Source organism: Sus scrofa, chromosome 1 (genome assembly GCF_000003025.6).
Source record: "Sus scrofa isolate TJ Tabasco breed Duroc chromosome 1, Sscrofa11.1, whole genome shotgun sequence".
Lineage (NCBI taxonomy): Eukaryota > Metazoa > Chordata > Mammalia > Artiodactyla > Suidae > Sus > Sus scrofa.
The window spans coordinates 218,008,371-218,034,763 of NC_010443.5; the positions used below are offsets into that span (position 1 = coordinate 218,008,371).

Below are 26,393 nucleotides of genomic sequence, written 5' to 3' on the forward strand. Positions count from 1 at the left end.
GGTTATAAAAAGTTTCTTCCTGGTTGTTTTAACTTAGACCAATTTGGAAATGGAAAACTGTATTAATTTTTTAACAAATCTTTAAGATATGCATTACTGTATTTTTATTAACTGAGCCAGATGGCTCATAGCAAATTTTCTCTGACATAAGTAATCATAGAAATTGGTTTGGGACCCAAATCTGGTATGGAAAGTGGCATGTATACTAAATGGAAAAATTCAATTGACATAAACATAAGGATAATTTTAGAAGCAATATTTGTTACTATTTGGATTTTATTTTTTTGTCTTAGACTAAGTACAAACTAGGAACATTTACTTTTCCTGTCCTCCAACCCCAAACATTCAAGGTCCTTCTCAACAACTAAAAATTGTTTTCTTTTTACAGTTTGAAGGTTGCAAGAAAGCCTTTTCAAGGCTTGAAAATCTCAAGATTCATTTGCGGAGCCACACAGGCGAGAAGCCCTATTTGTGCCAGCATCCGGGCTGTCAGAAGGCCTTCAGTAACTCCAGTGACCGTGCCAAGCATCAGAGGACACATCTGGACACTGTAAGAATGGCAAGAGCTTTCCAACCTCCAGCCCCAAGTCCTGGTGTGAGGAAGTGTCTGTTAGATAATGGGATGGTGAAGGTGTTTGCTTTATGGTCTCCAGGTTATAAAGACATGCCAAGTGCAGCACTGAAACCTGGTCAAGAGCCGGAAGGGGCCCTATTTTTCTGTAGTCAGAAGTTATCCTAAGTATTACAACTGCCTAATTGTAATACTTAGGATAGTAGGATTGTAGGACAAAGGGGGTTCCTCAGTTACCTCTGTGTACAAAGCAAAGCATTTTAGGAGCTGTCATATACCAGATTTTAGTACAGAGAATAACCACTAGAGATTGGACATTTAATTAATTAAATATCAAGATATACAGTGTACATAAGATATACTTTTGCTAGAAATAGGAGGCTTTTCTTTACTTACCCTGGTTCTTTTCTTCTTAACGTAAGAACTTTGAGATGGGCATGATTTTTAAAAGTGAATCTGGCCTTTTGTTTTAGAAACTACCTGGAATTTTCACCTTTAATTGATCTAAAAAGACCCAACAAATCTTTCCCAAGGGTTCAGTTTCATTTTGCTTCCTATGTGTTAACAGCCACATATCCATTGACATAAACCGTATGAGAGCAATTGATTTTCATTATTACATCTTAAATCTCTTAGTGCTGAAACATTTTGTTTATTTGCTAATGCCCTTTCCATGAATCTGTCTTTTATTTTCTCAATTATGTTGGTCGCCCTCCTTTGCATTTCCCAGGTTTTGATGCCATTTTCTTTACATGAGGCCAGGTAGCCTATATGAATTGTAGTTCACTTAACAAAGCCATTAGGATAAATGTATTATACACTTCACGGATCTCTTATCCCACGTTCTTGCAAATAATGTATTCATGACAGTACTTGTTCGGTGTTAACATTCTGATGTCTATTATTAAACTATACCAGAATTTGAATTTTGAAAAGATGCTGTTATTTCTATACACCTTCTCATACATATTTAAGATTCTTCTGATGTTATAGTTGACATATTTATTAAATTTTATATTAGTCTCTATTAGTCATATTGATCAAAGTCATTTTAGCTATATGTCACATAAACCTTTTAAAACAGATTTATCTCCTAATATACATAAATGTGATGATTTGCCTAATAAATAACTGAAATATAATTAGAATAATATGGGTATAAGATGGGCCCTTTTTTGCCCAAGCTGAATTGAATTCAGTGATTTTAGCACTAACAGAATGGAATATTAAATGAATAAATTTGGTGAATAACAGTATTTTTAAAGGAAAAAAGAATAAATTATGTTAAAAATGCCCTACTTTGTATGTCTGAAATGGACTTGGTAGAATCTAATAAATTTTCCAATTTGTCATTAAACTTTATCATGGAAGAATGAACATTCATGAGACAAGATTGTCTTGAGAAATTGCTTCTACTCTAGCTAGTTATCTGTAGTTTGAAAGAACTATTGTGAGGCTAAGTGTTATGGTTCTACAATACTCTTCTTTGCTTAGAGCTAATTTTAGCTAATCACACTAAGGCTATTTTCTAAAATCATTTTGAATTAAAATATATATATCCCTTTTTAAAACTTTTGAGGAAAGCTACCTAAGATAATAATTTCATGATTCATTTCAATGCAGTAGCTTTTAAAACTTAGCTATTTTTATTGTTTTTAAAAGTATTTCTCTATTAATTCTTTTAAAAACATATTTTCCTTTAAAATCCGAACTACCTTCTGTTTAAATTTTTATTGCATTTAACAAATTGGTAAGCTCTTTTAAAATCTTTGAAGATTTTAAGAAATTAAACATTTATTTTAAAAAGCAAAATGTAGTTGCTTGAAGAATTTTATTATTTAAATTTAGGTCCCCATTCCCTTTCATTAAGCACTCCTTATGCTAATGCTGCCAGAATTTCAGATAAAGTCTTTTTTCAGCTAAATAGATTCTTTACCTCTAGAAAAATGATTTCCCCATAAAAACAACTGGGTTCATAATTCTAACCCTGAAAAATTTTATTAATTCATTTCTCTATTAGTATCTTAATATCTAGAGAGGAGAAATAAATTTATAGTATCAATGGAGAATAATGAATATTGTTTGATGAAGTATAGCATGCCATATAAAGCTTAGGTAATCTGAATTAAAATGACCAGTACACTAGTACACCTAAACCAGCCCCTGACATTGCTGTTTTGGCATACTAATCCCAGTTGGCTGACAGCAGCAGAGATGGCGAAGGGTAGCTAGAGGAATGGTCAGTATTCAAGCCTTCTTCAAGAACATCCCCAAATCAAAGACAAAATGACATTACCTATTTCTTACTCTCCAACTTAAATAATAGTGACCGTTATGTTAACTGTGGTAATGGTGTTAGATAATTAGTCAGACATTCCTGCCCCATCCTAGAGGAATCATCTTTTGGTCCTCTGCCCTGACACTGGCCAGAATGGGCCCAGAGATCCTCTCTTTTGTGGTTAAGAGCCACTGAGTTTCCTGGCTTATCAGGGCTAATCAGAAGGTCAAAAAACACCACTGAGCTTTCCAAACTGCCAGCACCTGTTGGGGTGGGAACACCAGGACCTAAGAGGTGACTCAGTAAGTAACCCAGGTTTCATTACTCCATATTTATAATTAGCATTTCTGTTTTTTGCCCCCCAGCCCAGTGAGTTTCACTTGGGTGCTTATGAGTAAGTACCTGCACACAAGGAGAAAAGTTATATAACCTAAAGCTGTCAATCAGATGATTCAGGACATGGAGTTCTCATTGTGGCTCGTGGGATTAAGGACCTGACATTGTCTCTGTAAGAATGCAGCTTTGATCCCTGGCCTCGCTCAGTGGGTTAAGGATCTGGCTACAAGCTGTGACATAGTTCGCTGATGCGGTTTGGATGTGGTTGTGGCTGTGGCTGTGGCCAGCAGCTGCAGCTCCAATTCAACTCGTGGCCCTGGAACTTCCATATGCCACAGGTACAGGTGTAAAAAGAAAGCAAGCAAGAAAAAAAAAAAAATGACTCAGGACACAGGGAAGGAATGCTCCACTACTCTGAAAACACTGGGGCTGCTTCTGCTTTCCAGACAGCCTGCTCTCTTCCCTTCAGGAGCATACTTTCACTTTGCTTAATAAAACTCCTCCTGCCTAAAACTGCTCTATGTCTATCAACTGAATTCTTTCCTTCAGGGGACAAGAACCTAGAAATTGCTGTTCCACCAGTAACAATGATACCAATTTATATAACATGTTAATATTTACATACAGCATCTCTTCTAATGCTCAAAACATGAGCTTATGTGATCACACATGACTGCCAATAAAGATAGTGGCTAATTGCCCCCCTAACACCAGGGCAGGATAGGGAAGACTAGGGTAAGAAAGTCCTGTGAACCCAGAAAAGATTCCTAATTTAAAGAAAAGCTTTGTTTACTGAATGAAAACTTCATTGGCAAATGAGTTCAGTCCACAATTGGCTCATCATTTTGCAAAAACTGGGACATGTTGAATAGCTGCTTTATCAATTGTTTACTGTTAGATCCCTGATATGTAGCACAGTGCCCAATACATTATGGAAGCAAAAGAGCTGCTTCATGATTCATTCATTCAGTCAGTCAGTCAGTCTGTCCATGAACAAACAATCAGATAATCAAACTTAAAATTACAATTGGGAATAACAAACTAAATTATATATTCATGACTTTTACTTGTTCTTGGAATCAAAAATGGCAACAATAACAACAAAAAAGTGAATCATATATACGATTTCCAGCAGGGCAAATAATATAATTCACATATGTTGGCCCACAAAATGACAGGCAAGCACATGAAAATAGGAACAAAATATAAACAGTAACTAAAATAATCTGACAGTTTTGGGGGAGGGTCAGTAGAATAATGGATTTCTGAAGCAAGAATTCTATTGTAGAGTCAGGGCTTCAGTTCTCTTCCTTCCATTTCACCTCATGTAGACATAGCTGTAATCTCACCTGATGAGATACTAAGTAGATGAGTGACTGTTAATACATCTTATAAGCACAATTAATCTTGTGATTTTTTTCACTTCTCAGAATAAGCAGGGTTTTTTTTATTCCACAACTTAAAAGCCATAGTTCTTATAGTAGAAGTAGTTGCTAAAATTTGAATCAATGTGTAGTGTTTTCATTCATTCATTCATTCATTCCTGATTATCATATACTGGTCACCAGGGACACACACACACACACACACACACACACACACACACACACACACACACACACACAAATTCTAGATTCTGCTTTGGGCTCCACACTTCTCATCTCTCCAGCACATGGGGGAATTGGAGTAGCCAGAACTCTGCTCATCATGCTCAACCAAGGGCCTGTTGACCTAAGCCTGGTTTAGAATCCACTGCAACTAATCATATTAATGTTTCTCTGGCTGACTTTTCATGTATCCATTGTTTGAAATCTATTGTCTTTTACTCGCTTTCCACTAATTTTCCCTTTTAATTCTCTCCCTCTCTCTTTCTGAATCAGGTTTCTTCTGAAACATTCCCAGTCTTTTCTGGACTTTTCTACAGATTCTTTATACCTGAACTCTTAAAGAATATGTGTTTCCTAATTTCTGACACAACCAGAAATTGTTTTCAGGGGAACATAACTGTAAGTATGACTGGAGATACTGATTATTTCCATATTAAAAATGCCACAGGAGATTTTGTGGTAAGAGTGCACTCTATAGCAATCTCTTAAAAATCATCAAAGATAAGCCATATCTTTGTTCTTGAAAATTTATTCTTCTCTTTGCCTTGGTGTGAACTTCCTGGGCTTTCTAATTAAAATGCGTGAGTATTACATAGCATTTCACATCAATCACTTGGTAACAGTTCATGCTCTGAAGTTAATAGTCTTTGAGTAAACCTTCCCCAGTTACCTTTATGATTTAACCACAGCTGTTTCTTTCTTTCTTTCTTATTTAGAAGCCTTATGCTTGTCAAATTCCAGGATGCACCAAACGCTACACAGACCCAAGTTCCCTAAGGAAGCATGTGAAGGCACATTCCTCCAAAGATCAACAAGCAAGGAAAAAGGTAATTTTATAAGAGTATTTATTCAGCCAGAAAAAGCAAAATTAAATCCCTCTTGCAGTACTGGGGACTTCTGCAGGGCATTGGTAATTGTAATACTTCCCAAAGTATGACATGTTTTACACTCTAAGAAATCTACCATAAAGTAATAGCAAGGCTGGATCCCATTGTAGCTCAGTGGTTAACAAATCCGACTAAGAACCATGAGGTTGTAGGTTCGATCCCTGGCCGTGCTCAGTGGGTTGAGGATCCGGCGTTGCCGTGAGCTGTGGTGTAGGTGACAGACACAGCTCAGATCCTGTGTTGCTGTGGCTCTGGTGTAGGTTGGCGGCTACAGCTCCGATTGGACCCCTAGCCTGGGAACCTCCATATGCTGCGGAAGTGGCCCAAGAAATGGCAAAAAGACAAAAAAAAAAAAAAATTAATAGCAAGGCTATGCTTTGCATAACTGATGTAACCAGATATGAATTTCTGGGGAGAGTTTTGTTTGTATGATAGGAATTTGAGGAAATTAGTAAAGATTCCCTAAACTGGAGGGTAACAAAATTAAGTCCAAATAGCTAAAGAAAATTGAATTGGGAAAACCAACACAGCAAAAACCCTTTCCAGAGATAAATGTTTTTTCATAAAGTATCAGTTGACTAAAATCACTGGCTGTGATGAAGAAGGTAGGTAAATCTCTAGGATCAATAAGTACAGAGCGTTTGTCCCTTCAAGTTTAGAAAAAAACACATTCCTTAATAGGTACTGTATATGAAAGTCTGAGAAAGGATTTGAACCTAAAATTCCTTTGACATCGATGAGGGCTTAGTGCCTCTCTCAAAGTTCATGGAAATTATAGTATCTCAGATGTGGAAGAAATGTTGACGATCAACCTGCCAGCGCACCTGACTTACTCTCCTGACCATATAAGATCCCCAGCAAGTAGTCAGCCATGTGGGGCTTTAACACGTTGAAAAACGAGGAGCTTACTGCCTTTCAGTAATTAAATTATTCATTTTCTACTAACTGAATTTGTAAATTTTTAGACCAAAAAGTATCTCCTGATTATGGTAGAAAACATGTTAACCTGACCTTGGCTTTTTCAGTGTTTTATTTGTGTTCAGATGGGTACCGAAAATTCATTTAAAGGCCCTTCATAACAAATTTAAAGGAAATTTAAGATTTAGCTTATTTTAAATGAGTGAATCCTAAGGATGTGATTTTCAGGTCACCATGGCTTCTATATCTAACTAGAATCCTTCATTTTTTTGTGGTTTATAGGGATTTAACACTTTTATGTTGGGAAATGCTCTATAGTCTTGTTTTTTGAACTTTTTCTTCAGTGGAAGGTGTTAGCACAGTGCTAGTTGAGGGCTCATATACCGAAATAATTTGACCTCTTCCCTATGAGTTAGAAAAATGCCTGGTTAGGAGGATTTGATAGATAGTGGTTTTTAAATATATTCTTAGTAGTATACAAACCCACTCTTGTAAGTCAATTATTAAAATCATTTATTTTTTTCTTTGTAAATGCAGTTAAGTCTCTTTAATTGGAATCCCAATAAACTGGGATAACAGATGGTCATTATCAACAGATGATAATAGATGATCATTCATCGTGGATTGGATATGTTCCTGTATTTTAAGAGAAAGGAACCGCTAAGTAAATAAATAATATAAATAAAATTATAGGAGGCTGCTTAACATTCTTAAAATAACACATCGTTATTTCATACTCTTAACTGTTCAGCATAACCACTGTCCAATAGCTTTTATCATTATCCATGTATATCTTATAAACTTGAAGCAATAAGTTATATTTTTAAAAAATAATAATAAACTCTCTTGCTGAGAGTTTTTCCTCCCTAAACCTAACTATTCTCCACCTCCAAGTTGTCCCAACAGTGTGAGGTTTTATTGCAATTGCAAATCTATCGTGAGATTGAAGAACACCTTCACAGAGAGTAACAATTGTGGTGGACATGACAGAATGTAAAAATCATAATTAGACAAATAAGCAACAATATGATATTCAACTTAAGAAGGTAACCTAGCTTGATAGTAGGTATGAAAATATAATGGGATATGTTTAGGAATTATTAATGGTTTCTATTCAACCATAGTGTGTTTCAGCCTTTTATAAAGAAGGAGTAGTTTTGATTATGTGGGAGATTTTTGAAGCACTAATTTAAAAATGAAAACCAAACCTTAGCATTACAAAATGTAAATTCATAGACAATTTGCAGATAGCCTTCAATAGGCAAGCCAGATAACAAAGATATTATAAGGAATAGTATCATAATCTAATGTCATAGAGTACAATATTTTCTTAATTTTGTCTTATGAGCTATTGTCTCTCCAACAATTCAGCTTTTGATGTTCTTTCTTTTTCCTGTGAATGCCTGAATTGGATTTGGCTGATATTCATTGTCTAGTCCTTAGTGACAAGTTTACTGTGTTTACTTTCCAAATTTTAACCTGTCCTTTTAATCTGAAGATTTTAAAAGAATCTTATATGGATCCACGATGGACTAATTTATGGAAATTAAAGTGATAAAAGTTGCTCCATCCAGTAAAAAGAGGAAATGTCACTCCCAGGAGGACATTATTAGCATTGCTAATAAACCTGAAATCAGTCAATCTACATTTCAAACCTTGTGCTGGTATACTGGTGTCTAGTATTTCCTTGGTACATTGTTGTTACTAGACCTCAGAGAGATTCTAATTGCTAACTTGCATCAGGGCTTGGTATTTGAAATATTTCCTGGCAGCAATAATAAAAAAAAGTAAGAAACAATAACCCTTTTAAAGCAGAATTAAGATTATTTACGACTTTAATTAAAAATTGAAAACTGGCATCATTTCAAAAGGCCTTTACAAAAATGTGAATTCATCAAAAATAACCATAAAAATTCCAAGGTGATAAAGGCACAGTGGAGTAATGGGCCTAGCCCTAGGGAATTGTTTTGTTGAAAAGAATAAAACCCTTTCTGTCACACCCTGTTAGTCATGGACTCCTTTAATATACCCTGCTTGCCTGCCTGCCCCTAATCCTCTTTTTAACCTCCCCCTACACACTAAATGACATTATTTTCATCTTAATGTGGCCAGCTTTATGAAGTGCCACTCTGAAATCAGGGCCAATGACAAAGCACCCTAACTCATAAGACAGATGTTTATTAGAAAGGGTAGAGATCTAATGCTCTGGCTGTGGGCATTTGGCCCTTTCCCATACCTGTTGGATCCTACGGAAAACTGAGAATCTAAAATCTCAGCTAAATATTATTCAAACTGTGAAAATAAAGAAGAAAAATAACTCTTCTGCAAAGGAATTGGGATAATTTGGCTCTTTGCATGTAGAGAATAACTTTTCTCTTTGTTTAATGCATGTGCACCCACACATCCCATCAGCTGATGTACATACTTCTTCTATCAAATGTGCTTTGCAGATCTTGAGTCCATTAAATAGAGAGCTACACAGATAAATTACTAGCAAAATACTCAAGTCACCAGCTATGGTCTCTAGTGAGAATAGAATTTAGCCTGCAGAGCAAAAGGCAGAATCTGTCCTTCAATTCTGTCTGATAATGAGTGGTGAAATAAGAGAAAACTAAGGCAGTAAGCCACTTGAAGTTTTCCTCAAGGCTGTGAGCTTTATCAGAATTTTTCATGTTCACCTTGTAAGTGCCATAAGCAAGGAGGTTTCCTTCAACTCTGGACTGCTATCCAAGTGGGCTTTTTTTTAAGTGAATGCAAAGAATGCTGGGCGGAAAGTTAGAGATGATGTGAATTTTTGTCCATTTCGCACTTCCACAAAGATTCTGAACTTTGGGTGTAATTTGTTAAATGTTTGCAAGACATTCACCTTTGACCCACTGTGGTTGAGGACTTTCACTTTTGTGACCTCAGCACAGGCTGTTTTAAACCAAGCAAGCATAGCATTTGAAGTGGACGCGAATGCAGTTTTTCTATTTCCTCCTTAGAAAACAGCTCTATATAGCTTTCTAGCCAAAATAAAGCTGCTTGTTTAATGCAACTCTCTTCATGTAGAACTAATGATTCTTTGGACTCTCTTCAGAGGCACCACCACCCCGTATATACTCAAAACTGTAAACAATTTCATGAATTAGAGCATAGGCTCACCTGTCTTTGTGCAGTTGTTGGAATCTTTAAAAATATACATGAAAAAATCTATTTCCCTCTAAATGAAAGCATATGTAATAAAAGAGCTAGTGAGGCTCACTTTTTTATCAGTTTTCTGTCATCATCTGCATGGCAGATGGCATGCACAAGTTGGGTATACAATTAGGGGCCTTCCCAGATTTTGACAATCCTTTTTCTTCCTCCCTCTGTCCTTCCCTCCCCCTTCTTTCCTTCCTTCCTTCTTCCCATTCCTTCCTTCCCTTCCTTCCCTCCCTCCTTCCTTTCTTTCTTTCTTCCTTAGTTTTCTGCTCAGACGTAAATTAAAAATCACCTCAACTCTCAATGGCATGTCAGTAATAGACACATATCACAGACATATCATTTCAAGATGAACTGGTAGCTCCCCTTCTTCTTCTCACACTTAGGAAATCCTACTGGAATTCAGGCAAAAGTGATGCTATTACAGGATGACGTTTAAATGGCACTAATATGTGTGTTTTTTAAGTGAGTCATTTACCAACTTTTCTATTTTAACAATTGTTGGTGAAAAATTACTTATGTTATACCTTAAAATGATGTTGAGACATACTACCTGCCTGAATGTCCTGATGTCTCAATTAAGGGTAAGGGATTTCAAGAAAGTTTCTGGGTAAGCTTTCGTAAAACAATTTAGTTTCAAATACTGATGCTAATAATTAAATTGAAATTAAAAAAAAAAAGTCAGGTTAAACCTAGGTTGATAGTACTGATTTAGTTGAAACCAGTTGCCTGGAGGCTTCTGTTTTCAGTAGATCCAGTATGAAACCAGCTATGCTTTTGAGAACATTTTGATGCTACATGGTGATTGTTGCTATTAGAAAGGGATTGAGAATTTACATTTGGGAATGGGAAAGTGGAGGGTTAAAGTTGGTAGTCTGTGAGAGTAAACAGAAAAAGCTTCTGTTCCTGTGTGAAGAGATCAGAGAAGCTGTTGTCAGCCTTGTGAATACAAAAAACAAACAAAAAAACCCAAAAAACAAACCAAAAAAAAAAAAAAACTTGCAATTTGAGCTTAGTCGTTCTGTGTCTTTTTTAATTCTTAAAGTGGTATTTCCCAAAGTGTGTTCTTTAGAACATAATTCACAGAATCTTAATAATAGCGCTTTTCGAAAGTTTTTTGTTGTCATGTAAATTTGGAAAAAACCGAGTTGAGTAATATTCAATGATTTCCTTGCAAGACCTCAGAGCCTTGGATATACCAATATTCTAGAGGGAAGATAACATTAAACATTGTTCAAAATTGCTTGGCCAACAAAACAATTTTCTTTTTCCTCAAGAGCATCTCATCAAACTACTCTTTTATTAGTAAATTACTTGAGAAATACATTCTAAGTAATTTTATTTATTCCATTCAACAAATGTTTATTAAGAATCTACTGTGTCTCAGGCATTGGGTTAGGCTCATAGATGCAAGTGTGTATAAGACATATGCTCTGTCCTCATACAGCAACATTGTCTTGATGAAGTCAATAGAAAATAAGCAACACAAATGTAGGCAAGAAGCTGCGAGGGACTTGATATGGAGATTAAAGAGGAGGATTTGTTGAGGTAAGATAGTCAGGAATACATTCAAATGACGACTTCGGAAATGAGAAAACTGTATTAGCTGCAAAAATTTTTTAAAGCAGTCCTCATGTCGAAATACTATACCTTTCTGTTTGAGTTTCTTTTAATAGATTCTGTTACTAACTAAAAGCACAACAGTGGATGTCAAGATCATCTTAGCTTGTTATAATTAAACTTTTCTACAGCCTGTTCTTAATCATGGTTGCATTAAAGGGATTGGGTGCCAGACAGTGAAAAGCATAGCTTTTGTATCTCCCACCTACGAAAACAACTGAGATGGCCAGCATTTGTGGCTCACTGCACAGTCAGCACAGGAAGCACAAGTGAGGCCCTGCATCAGTTCTGAGGATTTGAAAACAAGTGAAATCAGAGCTTGCCCTCCTGAAGATTACATTCCAACAAGAGACACGCGGAGACGTGTACTTTCTGCACAGGAGGAGAAGTGCTGTGATTAAGTCACATAGAGAATGCTTCTGGAACATGATATTTCCATGCTTCTGGAAATTCTTTTGCAAATGACAGAGATTCTTAAAGAGTCAGTCTTAGCTTCTATTATTTGAAAACAATGGGAGATATATGGTACTTTATATTGTTCTTGATTATATTACAGTTTTTTGTCATACATTGCAAAGTAGTTTTATTTCTTATTCCCCCTAAATGGTCTTAATTGGAACAAATAATAGGAGTATTTGACACAGCTCTGGCCAATTGTGTAAGGAATGAGGACTATGTGACAGGTGCTTTAGTGAGCAATTCAAGATGTACAGTGCCTAGCACAGCTGCCTTTTAGAAATAGTTCCTAGACAATTGCTTTTTTAACTTTTTTTTTTTTAGTCTTTTCTAGGGCCACACCTGTGGCATGTGGAGGTTCCCAGGCTAGGGATCGGGTCTAATTGGAGCTGTAGCTGCTGGCCTACACCACAGCCACAGCAACTTGGGATCCGAGCTGCATCCACCACCTACATCACAGCTCACGGCAACGCAAGATCCTCAACCCACTGAATGAGGCCAGGGTTCGAACCCACAGCCTCATAGTTGCTGGTCAGATTCGTTTCCGCTGTGCCACAGCAGGAACTCTGACAATTGCTTTTTTGATTGATTGACTGACAGAAACCTTCTAAGCTTCTCATTCCCTTATTAGGTCCATCAACAGATGATTGGATTCAGAAGATTTTGTGTATTCTTGATAAAAATGATTGTGGAATAAAAGCATTTAGCGCAGACTTTCTGCTGTCTAAACAAAATCCTAGACTATGACACAGCTCACCATGGCCCTTTATGGGTTTTTGTTCTGTCTCCACTTGTGAAGTGCTGTGTCTCTTATGCAGTTACTGCTTTCTCTGCTAGTTCTCTCTGTTCTCCCTTTTCTGATCCAGTTGAGTTTTGTCTTTGATATCCATGGGCAATATTTTCCATTTGTTTGTATCTTGGCTTTCTGAGGTCTGAGGATTTATTTTCAGGATGACTTCACACAAGGGCTTGGGTGAGCTTAATGTAAAACTTTCCATGGTGGATACTGGGAGAGTGGCTCTGTCTCGGAGTAGTGTTTGGGTTGGGCATCAGGAGGTATGGGCTTCTTTCAAGCATTGCTGTGAATTGATTTGTGATTCAGCTTAAGTTACAGTCCCTGGTTTTTCCATTTCCCCATCTTCTTAGCTATCTTGAAAGGCGAACATAGGTCCTCAAAGGTGAAGGGATAGCTATTTCAGCAGAAAGCGTTGTTATACATACCTGCAGTCCAGGGCAGTCTATTGTGACTGACAAGAGGACAACAGTGTCCTCAAAGTATTTTTTTAGTGAGAAATGAATATTCTTGTAAGTCCTCTTTCAGAGATGACTATAAGAGCTTGTCTTTTGAGGTCATATGCTCGCTTCGATGCAAAAAAAATCCGAATGTGGGAAAAGAAGCTTAGACCCAAACCAGGAGGAATTAAAATCAGTCTTGAATCTGTGACATTTGGTTCTCTTCAGAGGCTATTAACTTGGGGTCCATGGACCACAAGGGAGTATATGGATGAATGGGTTTTAGGAAGTTCATGAAATCATAGAAATTATGCAAAATGAATTTTTCAGGGGAGAAGCTCCATAGATTGCACTAACTTTCTGAAATTAAGACTTCTGATGACTAAGGGAGAAAAAAGAAAGAAAGAAAGAAAGAAAGAAAGAAAGAAAGAAAGAAAGAAAGAAAGAAAGAAAGAAAGAAAAAAGAAAGAAAGAAGGAAAGAAAAGACAAAATAATCCCCCACAGAGGGATTCAAGGAAACACTCTGGGAAGTGTGGCTTTTACTTTGATTGCCAGTGATAGTATCACAGATCCATCAAATTGTACACATTAAATATATGCAGTTCTTTGTATATCAGTAATAACCTCAATAAAGCTGTTAAAAAAAGACCCTCTGAGCTAAAAGAAATGTAGGATGTCACATAAAACTGGCCATTACACCCACAAACTAAAATCTATTATGTTAAAATTTAACTGAGGTTATTTTATTTGAATGTGACACTAGCCACATAAAGGTGGGGCATGGTAAACCTCAAAATGTAATGTGTATTAGAGCAAATTGATTATTCACTAGGAAAACATAAGGAAATCAATTATTGGCTATTCCTTGTCCTACTTTCTTATACCAATGATCATTCAAAGCAAATTTGTTTATGCCAATTAATTTATAGATGCAATGCTAAGAAACTATAAGAGAATTATATTGTAAGTATATATGCTGATACTTTCTTAACATATATTTTGCATTATATATCAGAATTTATCGAATCATAGAGGTTTATCACAGTATGTTAGTCATTTTTGTCATGTTTGTCATATAATGTTTGCTAACAGTGTGTTTATATCATATTAAATGAAATAATAACAATAAAACATTTAGCATGGTGCCTGGTAAGTTATACATGGCCAATAAAGGTTAGCTGTTCCTATTAGAATTATATCACATTGTCTATTAAAGGCTTCTAAGAAAACAGGTAGTTGTTGAAATTTTAGGAAGTTGGTTTTTCTGTATCCCAGACTCCTCCATTAATTTACCCTCAAGGATTTTAGCTGTTTAAAAACAATTAATGAAAACTGATATCATGGCATAATTTCCATTTTGTTTTACCTTCATATTAGAATACATTTGTGGTCATGTTAGTGTGCGCAAAAATCTTGAGCAGACTTACAGGAAAATCCATGTCTTTGGGTTGGAAATCCCTGCTATTTGTCAGTTCTCCTATAGATATTGTTATGTGACTAGGAGATGGATGGCTGTATATTTCAAGCAGAAGAGTTTTACTTTTATCCCGTTCTAGCCCTTGATTGTTTCCTGACTGCCTCTTCTAAATTTCTCTCATTTGTGAAATCCAGATACTAACAGCAATCTTGTAGGAATATGGTAGCTACTAATGGGAAAACATATATGCACAGTGCTGGTTGAACTTCTACGCTAGACGGAGCTCAATCTTTGATGTAGGTAGCTACAGCCACAGGGGTGGCAGTTATTATTAGAAGGTGTTACAATAAAGAGAAAAATACCTTGCCATTCTCCATTTCTGCTGCAGAGGATGGTTTTTTAAATTAGTGGTATAAAGAGGTGAAAGTCAGATAATAGCAAGAATTTTCTAAGGGGAGAAGAGATTTTTCCTGCCTCAGCTGGTTTATTTGGATTCTTGCTGAGAAATTAGGGGAACTTGACCACTAGATCTTTGAGTCTTCTACAAGGCACCGCTTAGGTCGTTCATCAAGTGGAATCTAATCTCTGTAATCCAAATGTTTTAATAGTGATAATGTTAACAGTGATAGTAAAGAAAGGGGCTTATTTTGCCCACATTTAATGCTTTAATATGTCAGAGCCATTTTGTATACATTATCTTATTTTATTATTTTGGCCCTTAGCATAAGGATGAATTTTTCCTTACTACTTCTACCCTCTTTAGTTTCTTTCTGAGAAATGAGAAAGTTTAAAGTAGAAAGGGAGACAAATATGATGCCAAAAGGTGGTATGCTGCTTTCCTATAAGACCTACAGAATGTGTGAGAGAATTATTTAATAGTGCCTATTTCAAAGCTGTCCATTAAGTCTTGACATACTGTTTGCAATCTTGGCATTCCACAGAATGTTTTGACAAAAGATTATTCTCCCACTCAGCAATCCAGACCCCTCTTTATAAACTCTAGCAAAGTGTCATGTGACATCTTAAATGCTCACTGTTTCCACTATTGGTTGACTCCTTTAACTACTTAATAATTGTTAAAGGACTATGGATAGTCACTGCTTCAATGAAGTTGTCTTTATTATTGGAATAAGAAGATATTTTTCCCAAGTGGCTTTTTGGGATGGGTGCTTTCTGTGCTGCCACTGCAAGGGGCCAACTATGGGCACAGCTTTAGTCCATTAGAATTATAAGAGTCCTTAAATGAAATCTCATCCTTCCTGTAGCTCAGTATGGGAAATCACATTCAGAAAGCCCCAAAAGATATTTATAAAGTCTCTTCATAGAATCTTAAGCTTTCTTGCTTTTAAGACAGTCTCTTTTTTTGTTTGTTATTTAGCAAGTCTAATATGTTCAAATATTCTTTATATTACTAGGTCAAAAATCTGTCTTCCTGGAACACCCACACATGGGCTCTAGTTCTATCATCCAAGGATACTTCGTTGTTTCTATTAATGACTTTACTGATAAATGTAGAAATTCTTCGTTAATATCCTTGTTATCTTTACTTATTACTCAGCTTCCATATTTTTTTAGCATATGGATTACATAATTTTCTATTCTCTCCATTTCATTGATGCCATAGAATAGTTCCAGCTAGGGTCACAGGAAACTCGAAGTGTCATTTATTGGCTCTTGAGAGAGCATCGAGCTGAAAAGGCTGACAAGGCACCTGATGTTAAAGGGCTTTGTATATCATACTAAAATGTTTAAAGACACACCCTGGTCAGATTTCTGATTTAGAAAGATGATTATGGTGGTAATATGAGACATGAATTAGGGATCTAGGGTGAAAGGAGACAAGGCAAATTAGGTTGGCATATTTCCATTAATCAGTGCGGTTTAGATACAGTGTCTCATTGGTATGACTGTATCCAGCAGGGGTATCATCAATTTCAGGTTTGTTATTCTTCTCCAAAATGTTCCAGAATCATGAGAGATTTTGCTAAGTAAGTCATTGAATTCTAGGTTCATTAATATATCTGGCTTTCACCTGATAGAACCTTTTTAGGAAATGAGGACTCTGGTTGTTCTCAATAACCTCATCCTCTCTCCTATTGATTTCCTTTCTTCTGAACTGCTCACTAACCTGTGTTATTTCAAGACTCTTTCCAAGCATGAAGTTTAAGCATTCTGGTTATCAAGAGCATTTCTAGGCTTTATTTATTTATTTATTTATTTATTTTGCCTTGTTGAAATTTGAGGGATAGATTTCTGTTTCTCCATTTTGGGGGGGGCCTTATCTCTTTGTACTTTCTCAAAGAATACTTCTTTTTTCTCTCTTTTGGCCACCCTGAGGCAGCATATGGGGTTCCTGGGCCAGGAAGGATCTGAGCCACAGATGTGACCTACGAGGCAGCTGCAACAACACCGGATCCTTGTTTAACTCATTGTACTGGGCCAAGAATCAAACCTGTATCCTGTTGCTGCAGAGATACCACCAATCCCATTGTGCCACAGTAGGAATTCCTCAAAGGATACTTTTATAATCATGCTTATGAGTGTTTTTGGTAGCAGAGTTAATGTAACCTTAGAATCTTTAATTCACTGACTGGCAGGGTGGCCTCTCTTGCTGTCTTTTCTCCTGTGCTAGGTCTCATTCTCCCTCACCCTGCTTCCAGCAATCATTTTTCTAACAGTTCCCATTTGAGACTCTCACCTATGGAAAATATAAAAGGCAGGTAGTAGCAGATTTGTGATATAGTTGATCACAGAGGCTTAACACAGCTGCATATCTTTCCATATATTTTTCTATCATATATAAACACGAGGCCCCTCTGTTTTGATTCCTTTTTTTCCTCAGTAGTATAGAGTAAAAGTCACTGCCATGATGAGCTGTTATCAATCAGTACTGGTAAGAATATCACTAGTCTTTGAAAAAGAAGACTCAAAGGGGAAAGTATAAGAGGTGAGGTAACACAATAGACAAGAAGGCAATATGCTTTGGGCTAGGCTAGCTCACAAGCACCAGCTATACAAATTTGGTAATATTTACCCACTGTGGACTTTGAATAGAAATTTTATCTTGAGAGGATAATGCAAAGGACATCCTTGACATTTCCTCATTTGTATATAGTCAAATATAGAAATCAGTTTTCATTTTGTCTTACTCAAATTAGCTATCAAGGATGATCCATTCTCCTGCTCCTTTAAAAAAAAAATCTTATTCTTTCATATGGAAAATATGTCAAGAAGAAGTTCCTCAATTTTCAGGTCATAAAAACTCAGATACATGAGAGTGCCCTAAATCTTGGTATAAATGAACAGGGGAACTTAACGATTCATGATGTTTCCTCACCTCCCATCTCTATCCCAGTTTTGAGCCCCTCCCACCCCAGAATATTAAGCATGACATTGATCAAAGATTTCACACAGCATAACACCAAAAACTCAGTACCAGAGTTCCTGTCATGGCTCAGCAGTTAACGAACCCGACTAGCATCCATTAGCATGTGGGTTCGATCAGTGGCCTCCCTCAGTGGATTAAGCATCCCGCATTGCTATGAACTGGGTGTGGGTTGCAGATGCTTCTCAGCTCCCTTGCAGTGTCTCTGGCATATGCTGGCAGCTACAACTCCAACTGGACCCCCAACCTGGGAACCTCCACATGCAAAGGGTATGGCCCTAAAAAGACAAAAAGAAAAAAAGGAAAAAAAAAAACCTCAGTACTACTTATAGCTCTTCAACTATCAGTGTAAATTGGCATTTAAATCATCCAGGTATAACACAATGGGTGCAATTACCCATTGTTATCCCCTTCTCTTATGAAATAAGAGTTTAAAGTAAATGGGAAGAGGAACAATAATAACCATTAAATACCCATGTAGCACAGTTTACTGGGCATTTTCATGCCTGTTTACCTCCTTAATCTTCACAACAATTCTGTAAGGTCAGTGTTACAATTATTAGTGTAGTCTTCTTTTAGAGATGAAAGACCTAAGCTTCAGAGAAGCTAAATGTCTTTACAAAGCACACTTAGTAAGTAGTACAACTATACTCCAGCTGAGTTTTTCTGACTCCACATCCAGTGCTTCCTTGACTCTACTATTCTTACCCTGAGCTGTCTGATTTTCCAGCATGGGAAATTTGGTAACCTATCAACAAGTTCCTGCCATGCTTTGGACTACTTTTCTCAAATTTTTCTAAACTTTTTTTTTTTCTTGGTGACCTGGCCATCCAGATGAGGACCCCTAATCTCAGACTGGCACCCACAGAGGTGCTAGCCTTCTAGGCATTCTCCCACCCTCTACCCCATATGTGGGGTCAACTAGGTGCCCTAATCAGCTTTTGGAATCACGCCTATAGGATTACCCTTGGGCCCTGTAGGCAGGACCTAATTCCAAGAGGGCAGCCTGGTGAACAGATCACTCCTGCTGGCCAGTGTGGCATTTCTTTAGCTGAATTACTTGAGATTGGACCTCTAGTGTGATGCTGACATACTGACTTGGGGTGACTCCAATGTATTATATAGACAGGAACCCTGCCAAAAAATTTTTCCCAGTATCCTGCACGTCCTGGGGATGGTCTTGTAAGTGGAAGGAACTGGAGAGCAACTGAGATTTTACCCTAGATACAAACTGACAAATCAGCCTGCCACAATTTCATGGGATCAAGCAGAAGACCTGAGCCTCCTGAGTTAGATACAAAAGGAGGTTATTACTCATAGCAGTAGCAGTAGCCAGAGTATCATCTTTTTCTTGTGCAGGTTTCTTTTTTTTCTTTTTCTTGTGCAGGTTTCTTTTTTTTAATTTTATTTATTTCTTTATTTAAATATTTTGAAGAACTGATTTCTTTTTTTGGCTACACCCATGGCATGTGGAGGTTCCCTGGCCAGGGAATCAAACTTGCACCACAGCTGCAACCTTAGCCACAGCAGTGACAATGCCAGATCCTTTTTTTTTTTTTTTTTTGTCTTTTTGCTATTTCTTGGGCCGCTCCCGCAGCATATGGAGGTTCCCAGGCTAGGGGTCGAATCGGAGCTGTAGCCACCAGCCTACGCCAGAGCCACAGCAACGTGGGATCCGAGCCGTGTCTGCAACCTACACCACAGCTCACGGCAACGCCAGATCGTTAACCCACTGAGCAAGGGCAGGGACCGAACCCGCAAGCTCATGGTTCCTAGTCGGATTCGTTAACCACTGCGCCACGACGGGAACTCCCACAATGCCAGATCCTTAACTGGCTGAGCCACCAAGGTACTTACTCCTTGTGCAAGTTTCTTAGGTTCCAATTCCCACAAAGTGATGTGAAGAGGGCCAGGTGACACTTGCACACTCAGTGGATTGTGTTACAAGAGGAAAGTTCTGAGCTTAGGGAACCCAAATCTTTTATATAGATTTTCCCTAGTATCCAACCTTTCATAAGCGGAAATGGCGTAAAGCAAAGAAGCAATTACTTTAGAACACATCTTGCTAACAGATGCACAAAATAAATTGAGGTAAAACACAAATGCTCACAGACAGAGTTCACTGCTATGGTGGCTTGAAGCTGAGATGCTGTGTATATTATAGTTCCTGGGGAGGGAGAGTGGTGGTACCACTCTTGTTGCTCAGGGGGTGCACAGGGTGCCTCTGTAACACCTCACTGCAAAACAAATGCTGAACGCTAGTTTTACTTTTCACCTTTTTTTGTAAAAGCCAAAGTCCTTAAATTTCTTTCGAACAGGTACTATATAGGTCTTCCATAAAAGCAAAGGGGCATAAAGTAAACTTTCACAAAGCAGGGGATCCCTGTAGTGGATGTAAGTATGCCTGCCCTTTTCTAAGGAAGGAGATACTTTCCCGGTCAGTTTTCAAAACTTCTTGGTATAGAAACATCTTTTAAAAAATAGTCTAAAAATGGTACTCAGTGACCCTCTTCCCAAGACATGGAGAAACTTGAGAGTCCCGTGGAGAATTGGCTCTCAGTAGTAGATTCTTACTGCTCTCTCTTGATTGCAAATGTACAGCCAAACAGTAACAGCCAAACAGTAACCCTAGCCTGTCCTGGGATGGCCCTAAATCTTTAGGGTTGTCCCAAAATAAATGGTTTCCAAATGAAAATACTGAAGTCAGGAAAGAAGGAACATGGATATTTGAAACACATGATTGTTTACCTTGTGGTTCTACATATAACTGACCATTTCCATCCATGTTTGCTTCACTTACTAAAATTCTGCCCATGGGTGGCACCAACTATCTCATGGTTTGATTTAGAAGTTGCTTACCCATACCTAAAATTATCTATACCACTAGCCTGTTACAATGCTTAAAATTGCCATCATTGTAGTCATTCTTTTCAGTTACTCTCTCTAGATTGTCTTGAGAAGATTCCTGTATGCAATTACAAGTTTTCACGTAGCATCTATTTCTGTCCTCTGTGGATATTATGAGAGGAATGTGGTTTTAATGGGAGTATGGGATCAGGAGAAGTGAGAAATGATGAGTACACTTGAATCTCGGGGAGTTAGTTTTAGTAGGGTCTCAGAGAGATAAAGAAGTAGTTTGAAACCACTGGATGATACAGCAAAAATAAACCAAGCATTGGGGAAAAAAAAGGCAGGAATGGTGTTTTAGAAGTCACTCCATAGTTTATCCTGGACCTTATCCTGCTATTGGACTTTAAGAATAGATCTTAAAGTGGACTTTTTATTATAATTTTTTTTTACTATTCCATCTCCTTAGTTTTACTTGGCTTTTTAAAAGAATGCAGGCAGTACATTATAAAATGAATGTCAAGGGAGTGTGTTTAAAGGAACAACTCAAATGCAGTTGTGTTTGCTCACTTGTCTATCAATGTCACCCTTCCTTTTCAACGCCCAGCTCCACATCAGCTTTGTGCACTGAACATGCAGACATCTCCAATCCTGAAAGCACATGCTGTTCATGGTGATCATCTCTTGGGCCACACTCCTATGCAGATTCTGCCGTCAGTGACTTGGATACAAAGCAGTGATATTTACATTGATATGGTTAAGTTAACTTTGGGGTGGGGAGAGCCTCGTTTTTCATTTCCTGGCTGCTATTTGCAATGTGGAATTGCAACACTGCATTTACGTGTAGTTTTGCCTTTCAAATGTTCTGTGGTGTTGCAACATTTGAGAAACTCTCAGGGACCCTTAATCTTCCTACAAACACTGGTTTGTAAGTTAAAGACCAACTCACTATCTCAAAGTAATCTCCTTGTGCCCTGCTGCATAATTTTGATTTTCATTTGTCTATCTTTGGACTGTCCCTGTGCTTTTAGTTTGTTTCACTCTTGAGGATACCAATAAAAGAATGAAGAAAAAAGATTTTTTTTAAATTTCTAATTTCTTCTTTCAAAAACAGTTGAACTTAAAGCTACTTTCCCAATTGTTTTCCATGAAGCTGCATTTAAAATATTTTATTAATGCAAAGACATGCATTCAGGACTAAGGACCAGTGAACAGTAGCCATGGCAACCAGGAAGCCATTCAAGAGGTGAAAAAAATGCAGTAAAGAGTAAGTGTTTTAATCCTTAACTTTAATCCCTTTACTTCCTGTTCTCAAAATGAAATATAAATCAAGCACCATGGAGCGCTGCAATTTTTCTCTGAAAAGGATGTTGGCAAAAGAGGATTAGTAATGGACAGATGTATTTAAAGAATTTAATCACACAATTTGTTGTAAAACTTTTGAGACCACAAGTGACCAGTTCCTTTGAGTGGTGTCAATGAGAACCAACAAAACGTACTTTGAAACTGATTAGAGAGTTGGCGCAGGGGGAAACCCCTGTTTGCAGTTATTGTTACATCATTTCAGCCTGTGGTAATGGCATGAGAAACCAAGGAATTTGCTTGGTTCCCCCAGTGGAAAGGTAGAAGACTTGGGGGGTGTCTCCTTAGAATAGATATTCTTTTGATCTTCAAAATACTAGGGCAAAATTAAGTAGCCTGTATTTCACATACTACCTTTCCTTGATGTTTGATTGCTATGGAAGTTTTGCAAAGACGTGTGCTTTCCATTGTCAGCAGACTCTTGGGTTTCTGCTATAAAGCACAGTCTTTACTTTCTGTGGACAATAGAACAGAATTCTCAGAAGGATAAATTATTTCTTAGAGTCTCTATTTTTTGTTTCTAAGATTTTCTTTTACATGAAATATGCTGACTTGTTAATTTCTGATTTAAAATAAAATACATATTTTTTTTCTTTAAAGTAAGACCTAAAATATGCCTCCTACACTGAAATATTAAAATTTACTAATATTAAATTTACTACACTAAAATATTGGTTATTTGACTCTACAACAAATCTATTTTCCCTAGTTCTGTTCTGAAGGACTACTGGGAATGAAAGGGGACATGTCTTTTGATGGCACTTTTCCTTTCCTCAGTGTGTATGTGTGTGTGTGTGCATGTGTGTATTTTTTTTCTAGTGGACGAAAAGTTGCCAGTGTACAGGGCTCTTTGCAGAGATCTGAAGTAGCTACAACTTGTACTAGCTTCCTGCATTGTCGGAATGTGAAATTACTTCCAATAATATCATCTTCCTAGAGGGGTGCTAATAATGATGACAAACAAGCAACATGAGGCCTAGAGCATTTGAGAGTGGAGTTGGACACAACAGACCACTGAGTTTGGAGTTCCTCATAGACCTTGAGAACAAAAGCGTACACACTAAGTCTGGCAGATGGCAGAACATCTGGGGAAGAAAAATAGCATCATGTTCTCCAGCTTAGAAGACAAAATTACAGCTTTGACAACAGCTATTTCTCCTTTCTGCTTCTTCATCTTGACCTAGTCTCCTTTCTCCTTGTTCTATCGGAACCAGCAAGGCTAGTGTAGTCTAAGACAGGATTTCTGAGACGTTATCCATGCACCATGAGTGACTTCTGGCAGCCATCATTATTCTTCCACGCTTTCCTTGGATTTTTGGCTTTCTTGTCTGGAATTCTGGGGTACGGTTAATTTTTTGAGAGGAGATTCAAGTTTATTGCAAGGGGTAGATGATAAGAAGAAATACAAAGTAAACATGAAAATGACTTTGGCAGAAGCTGCAGAGACTATTGGAAGTCTGGAGAGGAGTCCAGTTCCTGTCTCAGGCTTTACCCTAGAGAATTGCTCTAATTCAGTTTTCACTAAAGCATTAAAAGTCATGTGATTCATGCATCATTCTAAGACATACAGTCCTCAGACGAGGAGGGGAAATTACCTTCAATAAAATGCTTCTGTGCATTGACTTAAATGACACCGTGGGCAAGCACTTATTTTGGTTGGCATTACCTCAGGATGAAAAAGACCCTGAGCAATATTAAAGGCTGTATGTGGAGGCATTGACCAGGGGTATCAGAGCCATGGCTGTTTACTCATTCAACTAGGGTCCAAAAGACTGGGGGGGCAGGTCTTGAGTTAGCTGTTTAGGTTGTCAAAAAGAGGGCTAGAGTGTGTCATTTCAGGTCCACATGGCTCAGAATTTCTAAATTGCGCTTATCAAATACATGCTAGATATTGAATCCTTAAAAGCAAGGTAGAAAGTGTTATTTGTTCCCAGCCCTTCTAGATGAATGAGGGATAGGAAATATGAATGTAATGAATGGGCATTTCCTATTGGAAGTATTGCTCATTTGAACATTCCAATAATCAATATATAAATGTGAACATTGTTACCTAATGAAACTTGACATGAATGGGGACTGAGTACTGTAAGGAAATGAACTTCCCAAGTGTCTTTCAAAAAAATAAAAATTAAAAAAAATAAAAAAACTTCTGTTAAGATTTCACTTGGCTACTTCCTGTTTTATTATTAATTGTTAATTTCAGCATGCCTAAAATGTCTCACTCTTTTGTTTCCCTTTGTGCAGACATGATTTTATCTTTCTGTAGGGGCTACTCTAAAGGATAAGTATGGATTAATAATCCTTAGCAGCTATCAATTCATTTATTATTCATCCCATTATTTGTTTACATGTTTCCCCAAACACTTACAGATACCTTTTGTGTGAAAATAAGCACTGTTTTGACTTACATGATTAAATAGACATGCTGTCTATTTACAAGGAGCTTTTTTGTCATCTGTGACACACATACACATATATAATGTATAAATAAGTATTATAAAATGTAGAAAGCCACAATACCATCAGAGTGATACAGAGAAACTGCTATTGGAATGTCTATAAAGGAAGAAATTACTTCCAAATAGAAAGACTTGAAGGGAGAGTTGACACTGAATTGGACCTTGAAGAAGATGCAGAACGTGTTGTAGATATGCAGAGTCTGGAGTAAATGGGACTCCAGATGGGGGAGGCTGTGGCCAGAAGTCCAACATGAATGAGAATGAACAAGGATTATAGAGGAGGGCACATTGGCTGTGTGTGACAGAGGCATGGGACATGAAACCAAACAGCTAGGTGAGAGCAGCCTGTTAAAGCTGGGGAGTTCTGGCTGTAGATAATGCTGGGTGGAGAGTCACTAAAGGACTTTGATGATGGGAATAACATTGTCAGCAGTGTACTTGGGGAAAATTAAACTGACTGTTGAGTAGAGGCTGGATGGAAGAGCAAAAAGCAAGTACTCTCCTTTGAAATGACAGCCTTCAACTTTTAGAAGTAGACATTTAAAAATTGTCCTAACACTCACGTACATGAAAGTCAGCCTTAAATCTTTTTTTTTTTTCCTTCAGACAATCCATTTAATTAAATGAAAGGAAGGAAAAAATAACTTCTTCAGTTAGTGTCTCCCCACACTTCCTAAACTATAGCATAGGCAGGGGCTGTAGTCAGAAATCAATTCAAAGGGAGACAATAAGGAGCTGGTAAGATGGACGGGGGAAGTAATTACTAGATAGCTGGCTGCTTTAATTAAACCTTGAGAATACTTGAAAAGAAAGAAAAATGCTACACTTGACTGGATGGGGTGGAATGTGTGTGGTCACATTAGTGCAATGAGCCAGTGTCAGGAGGAATTTATGAAGCTATGATAGAAGAAAACCCTTCATCTTGCTTTGAGTCTTTATAATCTCATAACTAGACCCCAGAAGGTGAAGGAGGATATTTTTTATGACCATGTGTAATTCTATTTTAATATTTCTATTTGTCTAAAAAAAGAATCCACCCTTCAATTTAATATTCTTCTTTTTAGATGTTCCTCCAAATGAAGTTTGAATCTGCCGTAGACTGTGTCCATTTGTGTATCATTTTCCTGTCTAAAAAAAAAAAAAAAAAAGTAGTATTCTTGGTGTCAGTTTTAGAATAATATTGACTTAGGAGGAAAATGGTGTTTTTACAAATGTAAACAATGCAGAAAATCCCAAACTGAATGCCTTTCTGATTTCAACATACTTTTGAACCTCAGTTCCCCAACTCTGTCCAGAACAGTGAGATAGTGGTACAGATTTTAATGAATAGCACATCTAGATGAGTGTTAACATCTCCCAAAGTGTTCCGAAAATGTTTTGTTGTTGGTTTTGATTTCTAATATATTTTGGAAAATTGATTATAAGCTAGCTACATTCTTCTAAGATAAAATATTGTCAGAGTGATATTCATCTACAAAAACTATGCTAATATCTTGACTAAGGCACTGTTTGGCCCCAGACTCTGTTTATTAGACTAAGCAAGACAACAAGGGGTCCCAACAAGTATCACTCCTAACAATTATAATAGCTTTTCCTTCTTATGCAAAAAAAGAAAAAAAAAATTAACTATGTAATACACCAGCCACTTTCTGTAGGTCACCTTATGAAATCATATGGTAACCCCACATTCTACAACAGATGTTATCACCCCCATTCTACAGAGGATGGTACCGAAGACTTGTAAGGTTAAATATCTTGCCAAAAGCCGCAAGTTAGTAGGTAGCAGAGCTGAAATTTGAACTTACATGTAGTTAACCCCAAAGTCTCTGTTCT

General features: G+C 37.2%; 1 protein-coding gene across 6 annotated transcripts in view; it reads left to right on the top strand.

The window, feature by feature from the left end:
- Window positions 1–26,393, top strand: part of GLIS3 (GLIS family zinc finger 3) — a 545,026-nt gene that overhangs the window by 435,767 nt on the left and 82,866 nt on the right. For all 6 annotated transcript variants that reach the window (XM_021074388.1, XM_021074403.1, XM_021074390.1 and 3 more), the window contains 2 exons: window positions 389–550; window positions 5,509–5,619. In XM_021074388.1, coding sequence (XP_020930047.1) covers window positions 389–550; window positions 5,509–5,619 — 273 coding nt within the window. The remainder of the gene's footprint in view (window positions 1–388; window positions 551–5,508; window positions 5,620–26,393) is intronic.